General features: G+C 33.5%; 1 protein-coding gene across 7 annotated transcripts in view; it reads right to left on the bottom strand.

Moving 5' to 3' along the window:
- Nucleotides 1-11,983, bottom strand: part of LOC143223007 (putative ATP-dependent RNA helicase Pl10) — a 67,502-nt gene extending 55,519 nt beyond the window's left edge. For 4 of the 7 annotated variants that reach the window (XM_076450370.1, XM_076450353.1, XM_076450360.1 and 1 more), the window contains exon 1: nucleotides 11,181-11,623. In XM_076450370.1, coding sequence (XP_076306485.1) covers nucleotides 11,181-11,303 — 123 coding nt within the window. In that variant the 5' untranslated portion in view covers nucleotides 11,304-11,623. Of the gene's footprint in view, nucleotides 1-11,180; nucleotides 11,624-11,966 lie in introns of those variants that run through there. The other 3 variants (XM_076450391.1, XM_076450402.1, XM_076450375.1) reach the window with 2 other exon arrangements.
- Between the last annotated feature and the right edge of the window lie 3,514 nt (nucleotides 11,984-15,497).

The raw sequence follows: 15,497 nt of genomic DNA, 5'->3' as shown, positions 1-15,497 counted from the left end.
AAAACCAATGTTTACATCTAGTCTACAACGTCAAGAGAAAAACTGCAGTAATTCAAGTTGTAAAGGACTTTCTGTAGTGTAACTGTAATTATCATAACTCACCAGGAAGACTAACTGGTAACTACAAAAACCACCACCAGTCACCTGAAGTTGACCTTTCCAGTCCTGGTTTCAAGTTATTTAATGTTACGGCCAGTTTCTAATTTCAAGTCGAACTATATGAACTGATTTTTAAAAGGAAGCCACATTAAAAAGGTGTAACATATAAATTAAAAACTTAAACAGCATTAAAAAGATTAATGGCCTTTAAATAACTAACAACATTACCAAGGTGAACAGTGTCATCATCACCAGTAACACTGTCTAACGTTATGTACAAACCTTGGGACAGAACACACTTAAAATGGTGCCGTCATTGAGAGTCGTAATGATGGCAAGAAAGTAAAATGTTGCTTATTGTGATCTGAGTCTTACATAGACTACACACTGATGCATCAGTTACAGATAAAAGAAAACAAGTTAAAAAACTGTGACCAGTGCATAGTCTAGTTAGAACAACTTCCTCTTTCCGATCCTTATGGAAGCAAGACAGTCAAAGTCCAATATAGGGTTTCATTTGGAAAAGCTTGTTTTTGTGTTGTTCATTCCAAGTTGACTGCCAGCTGGCACCGAGCTGAGCCTTGAATACAGGACCATAGTCCATGTATGGGACACAGTGGTGATAGTGCCAGAGCAGATGGACTTAGCTGTGGTGTCGGCAAACTTGTTCCTGCGAATACCAACATGTCCCGGTATCCAGAAAAACTGGACAAAAGTAGATGTTAAAGAGAAATGGGCCAGTTGTTTTTGAATATCGGTGAGAACAAGGTATGAACAAACTTGGAGTGATTTCAGGGCCAGTAGAAAACTATAAGAGTCAGTATAAATAGTGCAGTTTCTTCCAATCATTTAGGGCAAGAACAAAAGTAGGATGGGTGAGAGCCATTGCAATTGATGCAACGAGGGTCCATTTCACACTTTCAGGCATCATGGTCATTGCCACTGCAATGAGCACATGTCAAGGAACCAAGACATGACATCTTTGAGTGACCGAACACTTGACAATGGAAACATTGGAGAGGGTTTGGAATGTATAGCCATACTCTGCAACTAAGATAACCTGCCTTGATGGTGGCAGGCAGTTGTGGTAATGTAAATGTGAAAATGAGGACACTGGTCAGCATCATAACTCCATCTTTGCAAGTGGATATACGCCTCACTGCAGAAACTCCTTGAGTGGAGAAACCTGCGAGAATCTATGACTCTGGGATGTTCTTCAAATCCCTCTCAACAATAACTCCTCATGATAAATCAAAGTAGCACAAGGTATAACCTCAATAGGTATATCCCCAATTGCCTTTGAATGCCAAAGGAGTTCACTGTGTTGAGATGTGGATGTTTCCACCAATGTCACCAGATCAAAGCTTCTTTACTGACTTTGGAGAGCCAGCAAGTCCCTTCTGAATGAAAAAAGTTTGTCTAAAAGTAAATGCGATATAAGAAAATAAGGTACAACAGGTGGTACAGATGGTGAGGATTGCTGCTCAGAATTTTCAAGACGTGGTTCTTTACCTATAGACTGTTTTTTCACTATTTTATTAAGATTTTTAATTGGAGTACCCATAATAAAGAGAGAGAAATTTTGGTGCCCACTGACCCCACCCACCATGGAGCCCTATGAGGGGATGCACTACAATGTTAAACAAGGACACTGCAGCAACACCAGGTTTCGTGAGCACTATACCCAAACACCAGCATCAGATACTTCTACAACACCTGATGAGAACATCCAACACTGGTACTTGGTTGACCCTAGCCCACGTGGATCAGCCAACTAACCCAAGGGGGCCACCCCAAGGCTGCCCACTTACAGGAGTTCAAGGCTTAAGTGGTGCATTAGGATTGGAGCCCTCAACCACCAGGATCCTCTCCTCCCCTTCACAGGTTGCCACACACGAAAAACACGTGGGTGGATGTTTAGATCCCAGAGGAGGTAAACTGAAAGAACAGAACCTTCCCTGGGAGGCCCCCTCATCACATATAGGAATCCACACCGAGGGGATATTAGTGTGATGATAATTTCCACAGTAAATTTAAATATACATTTCTTCATCTCAGTCAGCATTTATTTGTATAACCTCTAAAATCTAAATAAATTTAAAATGTTTTTTTCAATAAACTTCTTACTTTCCAATTTTTTTCTACCCTAACTTTATACAAGGTTGGTCAATTTAACTAACCTTATAACCACAAAAAAAAACTAAACTAAATTAACCTTTTCTTTCTTTCTAGAATGATTCCAAATTGTAGGATGAAACTACTTTTGTTTATCCTGATTGGCTTTAAACTCATAACAGTATATATTTACTTATATCTAAATTTTGTTTTACTGCCCTTTGAACCCTACCAAATTACTGTTCCCATGGTTACAAGTTATAAATCACTTGACAAACATGCAAATCCCATAATGCTATTAAATATTAACCACACCTCATGAAAAATTTTATTATTATTATTATTATTTACCTAATATAACCTTAACTACTACAAAGTTTCCTAATTTCACAATTTAGTTAATTTTATTACAAAAAAAGTACTTTTCCAGATCTCTTCCCCTCCCTTTTTTTTTTGTTTGCTGCTGAAGACACTTTAACCCTAATATTTTTATACTAATAGCACAGCACAAAATAATTGCTTATGTAATTAAATAATATATTAAAGGACACAAGTAATATCGGGCAAAAATTAATATTCAATAACTGAGTCATATTTTACTTTCTAACTATATGATAAGATCCATCAGTAATTCAGCTGAGCTTGTCATCGCGTTTCCTGTACGAATAAAAGATGAACTGGAAGAAAAACTGACAATTCTCTGTATAAAAATACAATGCAATATATCATTTGATAGATGAAAACCTTCGCTTTCTATTGGATAAAAGTTATATAGTACTGAACAGCACAGAGAACTACTGGCAATTTCTGAAGGAAAGGATGTAGCAAAGGAGTGTGGCAAGTGTGGTCTGATTTTATTTGTAAACAAATGAGAGTGAAGGCTATAAATTTATCCTTTGCTTGAGTGATGACAACTTTATAATAAGTGACTGACATTAAACTTCATACTTCTTGAAAAGGTGGTAAATAAATTAGAGAAGAGAAAATGCCCAGAGAATAAATGTCAATTCTGATACTAGGAGAAATTCTAGATTTTCTTTTAATATTTCATTATAAATGTGAGAATTTAAAACTTGTATACTATTACAATATGGATTGTAAGCTACATTTTTATGCTATATTTATTGGTATACCAAGAAAAGAAAGTTTCATTAAATTTTGAACATCACTCACAGAGATATGTCTCTGGAGAGAAGGTTAAGGCTGTAACACCTGTCAAGTTAAAATGGATAATGTGTGTAAGATTTTAAGTGTAATAACTAACTTCTGGTCAAAGCAAGCTATGTACATAATACTAAAAACTAAAGGAGTAATTAATCTTCTTTTCACTAGAATGGATGTAGTGTATATGTCGGTATATGTAACTAAAACTTCTGCACCATCTACTAAATAGCACAACAAACAAAAATCCATAAAAAAATTTCCCACTTTTGGTATTTAAGAATTAGACAGTTATAAAAATAACTGTGGTATGTGCAACAAACATTTCTTTATAATATAAAACAAATTTAAATAAAAGTACTCTCCTCACAAGGACTATACATACAGGTTTGATTATATAATTATTGATATTGAGAAAATGGAGCTCTTAAGAAATATATTTACAATAAGTGTGCTACTTTTAATATATAAAAACACATTACAATTTATATCAGTAAAACTGATGAAAATTTTGAGCTCTGTACATTGAACTATTCTGATGCAACGTGTTGCTTATGATTAAAGTACAATCCAAACTTTTCCCATGCAATACTTCCCAGACAAAATTCCTTTTTTTAGAAAGTTCACTTTTTTCTAATTTCTTTTAATGATGTATGAATACAACAATTAGTAATTACTAGCACAAACTGCCACCCATAGGACAGTGTTTCTGCTAATATATTATTCTTATTTATAACTTAATTTTTCAGTTACATATCCTTACTATTAATCACATTTTTTGGTCATAATCCTTAAAATCCACACTACATATGTAAAAAACTGAATAATCATGGATCTAGATTACACAGATTTTGGAAGAAAGGAGGTTTTATATGTCCAAATAAACATCTGAACTTTTTAATAATTCTGTTATTTTATATCAATTTTTCCATAACAAAACTTTTGTTATAATCATCAAATTACAATTCACTAACCTCTTTATTATAAGCTATGAAAATAGAGCTTTCAGGCCTTTTTAGCAATGAATGATAGGCTATTACAATGTTAAGTAAAATTGTACTTCACATACATTAAACTATTTTAATCACTACTAAAATTTATTTCATAATGGATAGAAATGAATTTGTTGAGTTTTTCTTAGTTTGTGACTAACTATTTTTCATAAAATAGGATCTTACTCTCATATATTCCCACCCCTTTCTTTTGATAACCCCCAAAACAAACACAAATCTACAGAAAATTTTGATTTGTTGAGAAGACATGAAAACATCCAAGCTGGTTGTCATATGCCATTTTAATTATATACAATAAACATGTTGCAAGTTCTGTTACATTCAAATTTCATCACATTCGTACAGTAGTAACTCATCTATTTATATCATAAATGTAATAAACAATTTCTTGCACGTACAAATCAACAATCATTTTTCACAAATCTTTTTCTCATTTCTAAATCTTCTATTCTGCCGTAACATTTGCTATTTGTAGTGATCACACTTTCTTCACAAACTAGCACCAATGATGACATTTTGAAACTAAAGCTAAAATGGAGCTTTTTCTTCATTATTATTGCGGTTATCTGTAAGCTTTGATTATGTAATCTTCTAATGCAATGATAGTAGTCTCCACATAGCATTGCTATCTACACTGGCATTGCACTGATCATTGTGTATAAAACTTAATAAAAAAAAAAAGTTAAATACCTTTTGGTAAAATGAATAAATATTTATTACATATTAATACAAAATTTAAAATTTTATATATATGCAGAATTGGCTAAAATATAAAACTATTAAACCTATTACACCTGTTTCCCACAGAGTAAAGAATGGCACATACTCCCAGGGCGTGTAAATAAAAAATTTAAATTGGAGAAATAAATTCCAAGTCAGTATTTTAAAAACAAACATCAATAAACAAATTACTACTACTTTTTACTATGAAAAACATTAAGATTATTGTTCTACAAATATGAATTTTCTTCTCTAATGTCATTTTTCAACACATCTACTGTGTGGAGGTTAAAAATGCATTTTTTTGAAGTTTAGGTTTTTCTTTATCATTAAATAAATTTCTAAACAGATACCACTATGTGGATTCAACTTTGGTAAAACATGAATATTCCAAGTTGGGATATTTTTCTTAAACTATGGAAATCTATTTATCAAAATCTAAATGTAACTGTACAAAGGGCTTTGCCACTTAATAAAAACTATATGATGACTCAATTTCACAACTGTGTATTACTTCATTCCCCTTATCATAGGAGAATGCTGACATGCTACAGAGTTCAGAGATGAGCTTTCAGAATATATAAGATAAAGTGCAAGGAGACTTCTATGAACCAACTTTCCCTAATACTAATAGGGGTATTTTTATTCATATACCTATGCCAGATAAGTCTGCAATAATTTAAACAAAACATTCCACATCATAAGGTAGATAAACACTAAAGTCCATAACTAACCAAAATAATTTTTATCCAAAACACAAGTTTACATCTCCACTTTCAGTTGTTGTTAAATCTACTACCCCAAACATTTTGATGTGCATTTTCTTAATTTGTCTTTCATACATACTGCTCAAACCTTAAAAAATTTTAAATATTTTATCCGAGTCACATATTTTAGATCCCAAACAGTCATAAAACTCTGCAATCTATATTTTCTCAGCCAATTAACACATTAGTTATTACACTTGTCCTTGTACAAGCACTAAAACATTACCCATGCTTAAGTGAGCCTAAACTACATCACTAATATATACAATACACTTAACCTTCTTCACTCCTTAACTTACAAATTCCTTTAAAAAAAACCCACAATTATGTTTACTGTTTTCTTGACATATCTAAGTGCTCTAAAACAAGCTTTAGACATTTATTGGCACCCACATCAATATAATTTTTTTTTTAGAATATCAATGTATTTCTCACAAGTGCATTATTTCACACTTTCAATCCTGAAACTAACAGTCAACATCCTTCCCTAATTTCTGTGTTTTTTTCTTTTCAAAGGACCTAACAATCTCAGTAGACTCACTCATTCCAAATACTCTTTTGTATCACTGACACAGTCTGGAACATAAACGTACAATAATGAAATAATTTTCATAAGATTCATTAACCCCTTCACATCACAGATTGAGTAGAATTCACCCACTTTGTAACCACAAAATTATACTATGATTTTTGATAATGTATTAATACAGAATTGTTCAAGTGTTAGGAAAAAGTCATAAATTACATTTTAGGTTACTTTAAAAGAACCTTGGAAAGTAAATATAACAGGCTAAACATAAAAATTTATTAATCTTCATATTTAGTGCAACAGAAACTCTGTAGCACTTGAGTTTTGCAAGCAGCTAATATTTTGTGTGCCCCTCTTTTGCTTTAATAATTGCAGTCTTTCAAGCATTGTTGCACCACTTTAATCAAAGTGTCCTCTGGAAGTAACTTCCAATTTGTCAAGGTCCTGATCTATCAAATCCCAGATCTGCTTAACAGGTTTAAGATTGAGGATATGTGGGGGCCAATGTATCATTTGAATGACTCCAGGCAGTTTCTTTCTTAGCTTAGTAATTACTGCATAGGTTAGATGAGTGTTTGGAATCATTATCTTCTTGGTTGTAAAATCCTTTACCAATAACATCCAAACCATTAGGTATACCATGATGGATCAATATCTGATGATACTTATGCTGATCCATTATTCCATCTACTTTGCAAACATCTCTCACCTCAGCAGATAACCCCCAAACTATCACACTGCCTCTCTCATGCTTCATGGGAGGTGCTATGCATTGAGGCATCTTTCACCTTTCTTCTGATGAATGCACAACCTACATTTCAAACCAAATATTTCAAACTTGGACTCATCCATCCATACCACCCTTTTTCAATCATCAACAGTCAAGTTTTGTACTTTCAGAAAATTTCTGTTTCTTGACAATGTTTGGATGTTGAAGTAAAGATTTTTTAACTGCGACATGAACAAATAGTCCACTTTCATTGAGTCTTCTTGATACTGCAGATCTGGATACTTTTCTGTCATTTGGCACATGGTCGTTTATCTCGTGCTTGAGATCAGTGGCAGTCTTCCTTCTGTCCTGAAGGCTGCATAAATGGAGTTACTTAGCATCAGTATATACTGTTAAACACTTGTTTTTTTAATCAAAGTTTGTAAGTGGAATGCTGTTAAACTGCTTTATTCTAGTATATACTTGTACCATATGCTAAATTATTTCCATATAGTTAAGTCAAATCCTTGGTACTATATAACAGTCTTCATACCCTAATTTTGACTAGTATCTTCATTTAAGCAGAATCCTTACGACATGACCTTGATACAAGTATGTGGGAATTCTAAAGGATGATAATTATTCACACCCTGGCTTGTTCAATTATCAAAAGGAATCAGTGAAGTATTACCATAGTGTTGAAATCTACATTGTGTAAATATCATGGAAGAACTAGCACCAAGAAGAGTGAAAAATATTCAATTGTCCTAACATTTTTGCACAGAATTGTATGTTTAAAAAATGTTACAGGTTATTGGTAAACATTACAAGGCTTTCATACAAAAATATCAGGTTTTGAATTAAGTATTAAGATTTTTCAAAATACTGACTGCCCAACATGCAAAGTAATTTCCATTTTAAGATTAAAAATACTTTTATGCAACACAAAATTTTCAAATTTCACATGCAAAATCTTTATAACCTCCAGATAATTATTAAATGAATAAAACTTTATATTTAATGTTATTTTCATTACTGAATCAGAATCTGACATGTTCAGCAGATTTTACTGATCTTATAACCATCACAAAAATAACAGGAAATAAATTGCTTTTTTCATTCTACAATGACTATAAATTATAACACAAATTTTGACCTTGAAGCTATTGCTGGCATATATCACAGAAGCTGCAATGATGTGGCTCACATGCACTCATTTTGCCATATACAAGAATATAAAACTGGCCTGTCTTGGCTGTTTTAGTGAACTAGTACTTTGTACAATACAGTCACATTTCAGTTCAGTTATAATGCATTATGAGTGTGTATATATATTATTACTATTTACAAATAAGTTTTTAAACTTATTTTTCTTAGAACATAGCACAGTGAATAAAGTACAGCAAACAACTGTATCTTCTAGTTACAACCTTCGTACTTGGTTGCTGGTTGTTGTAAGCTGCTAAGACTTGAGAAATTTTGCACATGAATGATGTAAAATAAAATGAAACAAACATTTGAATAACCAAAAATTATAAGTTAATACATCTATACCATAGAACTCCATTATAATTTATAAAGTTTAGTAATATTTGGGTCTAAAAATATATGAAATTATGAACAGGTTAAAAATTCAACTTACCAGCATGAAAGTGTGTCTTGAAAGAAAAAGATGCTGTTATATTTGTAAATAGTAGAAAAAACCACTTGGGAGACATTGTGGGCTTTTGATTGGTTATTCATGTCATATACAGAAGTGTATACAAGGGACCATTTCCAAAAAGAGAGATGATCAGGGCTATTGTGTTTGATAAAGTACATAACCATTATTCTGGGAATTTTAGCTTTTCAATATCAGTAACTTGAGTTCTTAATTCATACAGAACCACATACAGAATTTGTATTTGGACATCAAAAACACTCAAAATGAACCAGCACTTCATTCAACATACCACGACATAATTTATGTTTAAGATGTGTTTCTTTTTGACATTTACTTTTAAATTAAGAAATTAAATAATGTTTAATATAAAAATTTGAATTATAATCTACAGTTTGATACCAAACTGAATATAAATTTATAAAATGGATGTTTAATAAAATTGTGAATTCAAGTCTGCACAAGATGACATGGCCTCTGACCCATGATCCACATAGAAAGGGTTAACACCTCAAATCTTACCCACATCAGCTTTGTTACAATATATTCTGAGACCCTTCTTTTTATTGTAGTTATCTTAAACACTTCAAGTTGGTCTTTCCTTATGTCATTTTGTTAATACTAATAAGCCTAATCATTCTCTCTTTTACAAATGTGTTTCTTCTTATAACAAAGCCACATGGGGCTATCTGCTGAGCCCACCGAGGGGAATGGAACCCATGATTTTAGTGTTGTAAATCCGTAGACTTACCACTGTACTAGCATGGGGCTCTTTTACAAATACAGTTGTCAAATATAAATTTCTCTATTTAACCCTTAAATGGCAACCATCATCAATTGATGCTGCTAACTGCAATGTTCCTGTTGTTTAAGGGTTAAAACAAGAATTTTGGTGGAATGTAAGAATCTTTTTAACTAGTTTGATCAAATTACTCAAAATACAGTGAGTATTCTCTTTCTAAAGTAAGTAAAACCAAAATTAAAAGTAACATTTTTATTTCTTGCTTCTTTTAAAGTTCATATATCATACTGTGTTGTAACAAAGTACACAGTTATTCTCATGATTCATGGCATGTTCACTTCTTACTGACATCATGACAATACAAGCTGCAACACTAAGTTTCAGTTATGTAATGTCATTGTAGTGTTTAAATACTGAGCGACAACACACTACTGATGGTGCCAGCAGTTAAAACAGGTGACCAATCCAGGCAACCTTTGGCCCCCTTTCAGGGAAATGAATTTCTTCAGTTGTTTGAAGTTGTTAAGGATTCAGAAAACCTGTTTGAATAATAAAACTAAAAAGTTTATAACTGCAAATCTGAATATTAAAGATAATACATACAAGTATTAAAAGTTTAGATTAAGACCTATGGAATAGTTTGTTAGATAATGACAATTGTACTTTTATTAGAAATGTGCTACAGTGAAATCATTCAGATGCACTGGTTACTATGGATAGAGCTGATCACAAGCCCAGCTGGCCTTTATCACTTTGCTCATTCTCATGTTATATTATTCAACAGTTAAGAGGGAGTTACATATTTTACCTCAGAAAGTAACTTTAAAGAGTATTAAAATTTATAAAGCGAGAACAGTATGCATACATTACACAAATTTCATACTACACAATCACATTACTTTAATTCCTGCAAAAGATTTTTTCAGTAGCTTTCAGGTAATTACTTGCACATTTAACAGAATATTATTAAAAAAGTAAAAATGATGTGCCTAACAAGTAATATTATAAATAGCTTTTTACATCACACACCCATATTAAATTTAATAAAATTAAATGTGCACAATTATTTTCTCCAAAATTAATTTTTTTGAATAAACTGGGAAGTACAAGACTGAGTAGTAACTTTTTGTTACTGGAAATGATACATGCAACTTAAAAATAAACACTTGCAGACATTATTCTAATGGGCTGTTGCACAATTTTCCTAAATAGTCTGACAATTTTTTTTATAAACTAAAACTTAACCTTTTGCCCTGTAACTAAGTCAGTATTATTTGTTCCCTATTCATACAATCTAATAAAGTCCCTCACATCAACTACTGAAAGTTAAAAGTGACTGAATCATTTACTGATAAAATTAATCAACAAAGTTAGAAACAATCAATATCAGTATTATTATATGCATGCCTAAATTAGATGCTTAACTTAAATTTTTCTATCTAGTTCACCCCCTAAAAAAAGAATTTATATAGGAGAACCTTAACTGAGCATTTCAAAGTTAAAAATACTGTACTTGCTATGTAGTATTTAGAAGTTTGATGTGTATTAGAAAATAATTAAATAGACCTATAAATAAACTATATTTTACACCCAGCTTAACCTCTCTTTTACAACTTTCTAATCAAATTCAAATAAATGTTCCTTCTTAAGAAAAAGATTAATTACATTGTTGCAGAGAGCCCAATAAGCTGTCATATCCATAGCCACAGCTGGACGAGTGTTCCAAACTTGAGGAAAAGGTGGTATTTGGTTACCGGTTTTATCCCAAGGTGGATTCATTTGCGCCATTTCTTCTTCAACCTTGTTACACTTGAAATAAGCCTGTTCTAAATGGCAGCCTGTGACTGTTCAAATCAAATTCAAAGGGCAAGTTAACCCTAACTTTGTTTGTTGCAACAAGCGAAGAGGTTTTGAAGTTTGTGTATTGAATGTATATTAGGTAAAAAACCCAAATTTTCAGAAGATTACCTGCTGTTCTAGACCTGATCCATATTGGTTGGATTCATTAATCATATTATGCTACAGGAAGTATCTTTTTTCTTCTTAATTTGGACAGCTTCTTTCTTCGTGAAACTCGCGCTTGCAACAAAGCAAAGACGTCTTACCCCCTGAAAGAAATGACGTCATCTATACCATTTTAGATTTATTTAACAGGATAAATATTTTCATTTGTAAGCAAAGTTTTTAAATATCAAAAATTAAAATAGTTTAATTTGAAACACAAACACATAAGAATGTTTAGTTGCCGAAACGTATAAAATAATTTCATTCGAAACCAAATTTTATATAAGTGTCTCATATTAGACAGAAGAAACTTTATCATTGATTTACTTTATTTAGTTATTTTTTACCCTCACTTCCTAGGAATAATTATGTAATTACTTTAACCATTTAATTATGCATATATTAATATTAACTAGTTCATAATGTTTGATAATTAGATATCTACACCTTTGAAGAATTAATGGCAAAGACACGTAAACAATTGTTGACTTTAAAGTAATTTCTATGTTATAAAGACACTGGCTGCAATATCTGTTCTCTGGACGACTCCCGTTAATGTAAATTCATGACTAATAAATGTTATTTCAGGACATGAAAAGTTTCTTCCCTTATATGTAATTGTAAAAAAAAAAGCGTCCATAAAAACTGTATAACACAAAATGTGTAACTACAAGTTTGCATGCATCTCTGCATGGACTCAATGAATCTGCATACTAAATTTGGTAAAGTTTCATCTACAGGGGACGAAGTAGTAGGAAAAAACGTTGATAAAAACCGCACAACTGAAAATGTGTATGTATTCCCTCATGGACCCATTGAACCCCCACACCAGTTTTGGTAAAAATCCATCCACACCCTGCGAAGTAGTTATAAGGACATACAACAGAGAGTAATGTTATATTTATATAGATTATATAAGGAATTTTTAAATACAGTATATCTGAGGGCGTACAATTTTCGAACTACTTGTATAAGATTAAAGATATTTGAACTTCCAATATATTAGAAGAGCTTATGAATATTTATTATTCTATAAAATGTATTAAACAATGTGGAATTCCTGATTTTAAAAGTTTTCAAAAAACTTTGCAGGTAAGAGTGAAGAATTTGTTCCGGACCAAGAAAATACAATATTATATATACAGTTCTTTAATGATGGCCCGGGATGGCTAGGTGGTTAAGACAATCGGCTCGTAATATGAGGGTCGCGGGTTCGAATCCCCGTCCCACCAAACATACTCGCTCTTTCAGCCGTGGAGGCGTCATAATGTTAGGTTAAATGCCACTATAAAAGAGTTGGCGGTGGGTGGTGATGACTAGTTGCCTTACCAAAAAAAGACCTTGCTACACAGTTTGGTATGGAGAAGTCTACAGTCTGCACCATACTGAAAAATAAAGAGGTCATCAAAGGAGCTGATGTTGCAAAAGGAGTGACAGTGCTTACGAAACAAAGATCACAAACAATGGAAGAGGTAGAAAAGCGGTTGTTAATTTGGGTAAACGAAAAACAGTTAGCTGGTGATAGCATTTCTGAGACTATCATTTGTGAGAAAACAAAGCAGTTACATGCTGATCTCCTGAAAAACACCCCTGGAATGAGTGCTGATACAAGTGATGCCTTTAAGGCTAGTAGGAGGTGGTTTGAAAAATTTAGGAAGAGAAGTGGCATACATAGTGTGGTGAGACATGGGGAGGGTGCCAATTCTAACAAAGACGCTGCTGATAAATTTGTTAGGGAATTTAAGGACTATGTAAAAGCTTAGGGTTTTATTCCCCAACAAGTGGTCAACTGTGATGAGACAGGCCTCTTTTGGAAGAAAATGCCAATGAGGACCTACATCACTAAGGAGGAGAAGTCACTGCTAGGACACAAGACAGTGGAGGACAGGCTAACTCTATTGTTATGTAGTAATGCAAGTGGTGACCTAAAACTTAAGCCTTTGCTTGTGTACTATTCTGAGAACCCGAGGATTTTTAAGAAAAATAATGTCCTGAAAAGTAAACTAAATGTCATGTGGAGGGATAATAGTAAAGCCTGGGTAACCAGACGATTTTTTTATGGAGTGGGTCCATGAAGTGTTTGCCCCAAGTGTAAAGAATTACCTCACGGAAAAATAGTTGCCACTCAAGGCCATTCTTGTAATGGACAATGCATCTGCTCACCCACCAGGCTTGGAGGGCAGGTTGGTGGAGGAGTACAGTTTCATTATGGTGAAGCTATTGCCTCCTGACACGACTCCTCTCATTCAGCCCATGGACCAGCAGGTCATATCGAACTTTAAGAAACTCTACACCAAAGCACTGTTTTAAAGATGCTTTGAAGTGACCTCTGGCACAAAGTTAACCCTCAGAGAGTTCTGGAAAAATCATTTTAATATCCTTCATTGCTTGAGGATCATAGACAAAGCCTGGAGGGAAGTGTCTTTGAGGACCATGAACTCAGCCTGGAAGAAATTGTGGCCAGACTCAGTAGCAGATAGAGACTTTGAAGGCTTTGAGGCTGAGCCTGTTGTCAAGGATATTGTCTCACTAGGCAAGTGTATGGGCTTGAATGTGAGTGGTGATGATGTGGAGGAGTTGGTGGAAGACCACAACACTGAGCTCACCATGGAAGAACTCCAAGACCTTGATATGGAGCAGCAATAGAAGGCAACTGAGGAAATGTCTTCAGATGAGGAGGAGGAAAGGGAGAATGTTCCTAGTTCACTAATCAAGGAAATGTGTGGAAAATGGGGAGAGTTACAAAGTTTTGTGGAAAATTTTCACCCTGACAAAGCTGTAGCAAACCGCAGCATAAACCTTTTCAATGACAATGCCATGTTTTATTTCAGAAACATTTTAAAATGCAGGCAGAAACAAACCTCATTAAACAATTTTTAGTAAGAAATAGGTCCAGTGAGTCTCAAGCAGGTTGAAGCGGTTCAAAGAGACAGGAAAGAGAAAGAACCCCAGAAGGAGAGTTACCTGACGTTTTAATGGAAGGTGACTCTCCTTCCAAACAATAATAACCTTCCTACTCTCCACGTTCCTCACCACCTTTCACTTACGCTATCAGCTCTCCTCAGCAAGGTAAAGTGCAGTTAAATTTTCATTTATTGTTTTTTATTGTGTTTATATTTTTTGTCGTTGACTTTATGCATGTAAGTATTATCATACAGGTATAAATAAGCAATATTTTTACTTAAAATGCTTCATAATGCGTAATTTTTGGAGGTCTATAACGGATTAATTTAATTTACAGTATTTCTTATAGGAAAAATTGATTCGGTTTTCGAACAAATCGGTTTTCGAATAGCCTTCTGGAACGGATTAAGTTCGAGAACCGAGGTACCACTGTAGTTGATGATTGCACAAGCTATCTAAATTCAACACAGTGACAGAGTCTTATTGATCTCTTGGCTAATTTTGCAGATTAATTTCTGAAACTTAGTAGAACAACAATAGCTTGTCATCACATAGATACAGATCATGCACATTTGATTAAATACCCACTACACAAGTTTTCTTAAAGTGTTAAAGGTATGGCCAGTGCCAAGTTATAATTAATATTAAAGGATGGGATCACACAATCATCAGAGGGTGTTTAGTCATCTGCTGTAATGACTATCGGAAAGAACAATGGCATGAAAAGGCTTTCAGCTGACTTCCACGAGATTGGAGGGTGTAAGTTGTGTTGATGCCTTCCCATTACTTTGGACAGACAAATGTCTGGAGGTGTTCGAAGGTGTCCAGTAGTTCATAACTGTAGCCTTGGCTTCTGGATGCTGACGAGTCCAAACCTGTTTTCAGCATTTGAGGTGGTTCATATAAATTCTGTATCCTGTCATTTGTGGTTCTCAGGCTGTGTTGCAGCTAGAATTATGATGCAGCGAATCCTCTAGAACCCAGACTGGAAGGTACAAATATGCCTCGTGCACTAGTGCTGAAACGTAACAATAGTTTTAGTGGCCATATATGAATCAAGACAATAAGTATTGG

Source organism: Tachypleus tridentatus, chromosome 1, assembly GCF_004210375.1.
Source record: "Tachypleus tridentatus isolate NWPU-2018 chromosome 1, ASM421037v1, whole genome shotgun sequence".
Classification (NCBI taxonomy): domain Eukaryota; kingdom Metazoa; phylum Arthropoda; class Merostomata; order Xiphosura; family Limulidae; genus Tachypleus; species Tachypleus tridentatus.
Note: the sequence above shows the minus strand (reverse complement) of the source record. Positions and strands in the feature narration are given on the sequence as shown.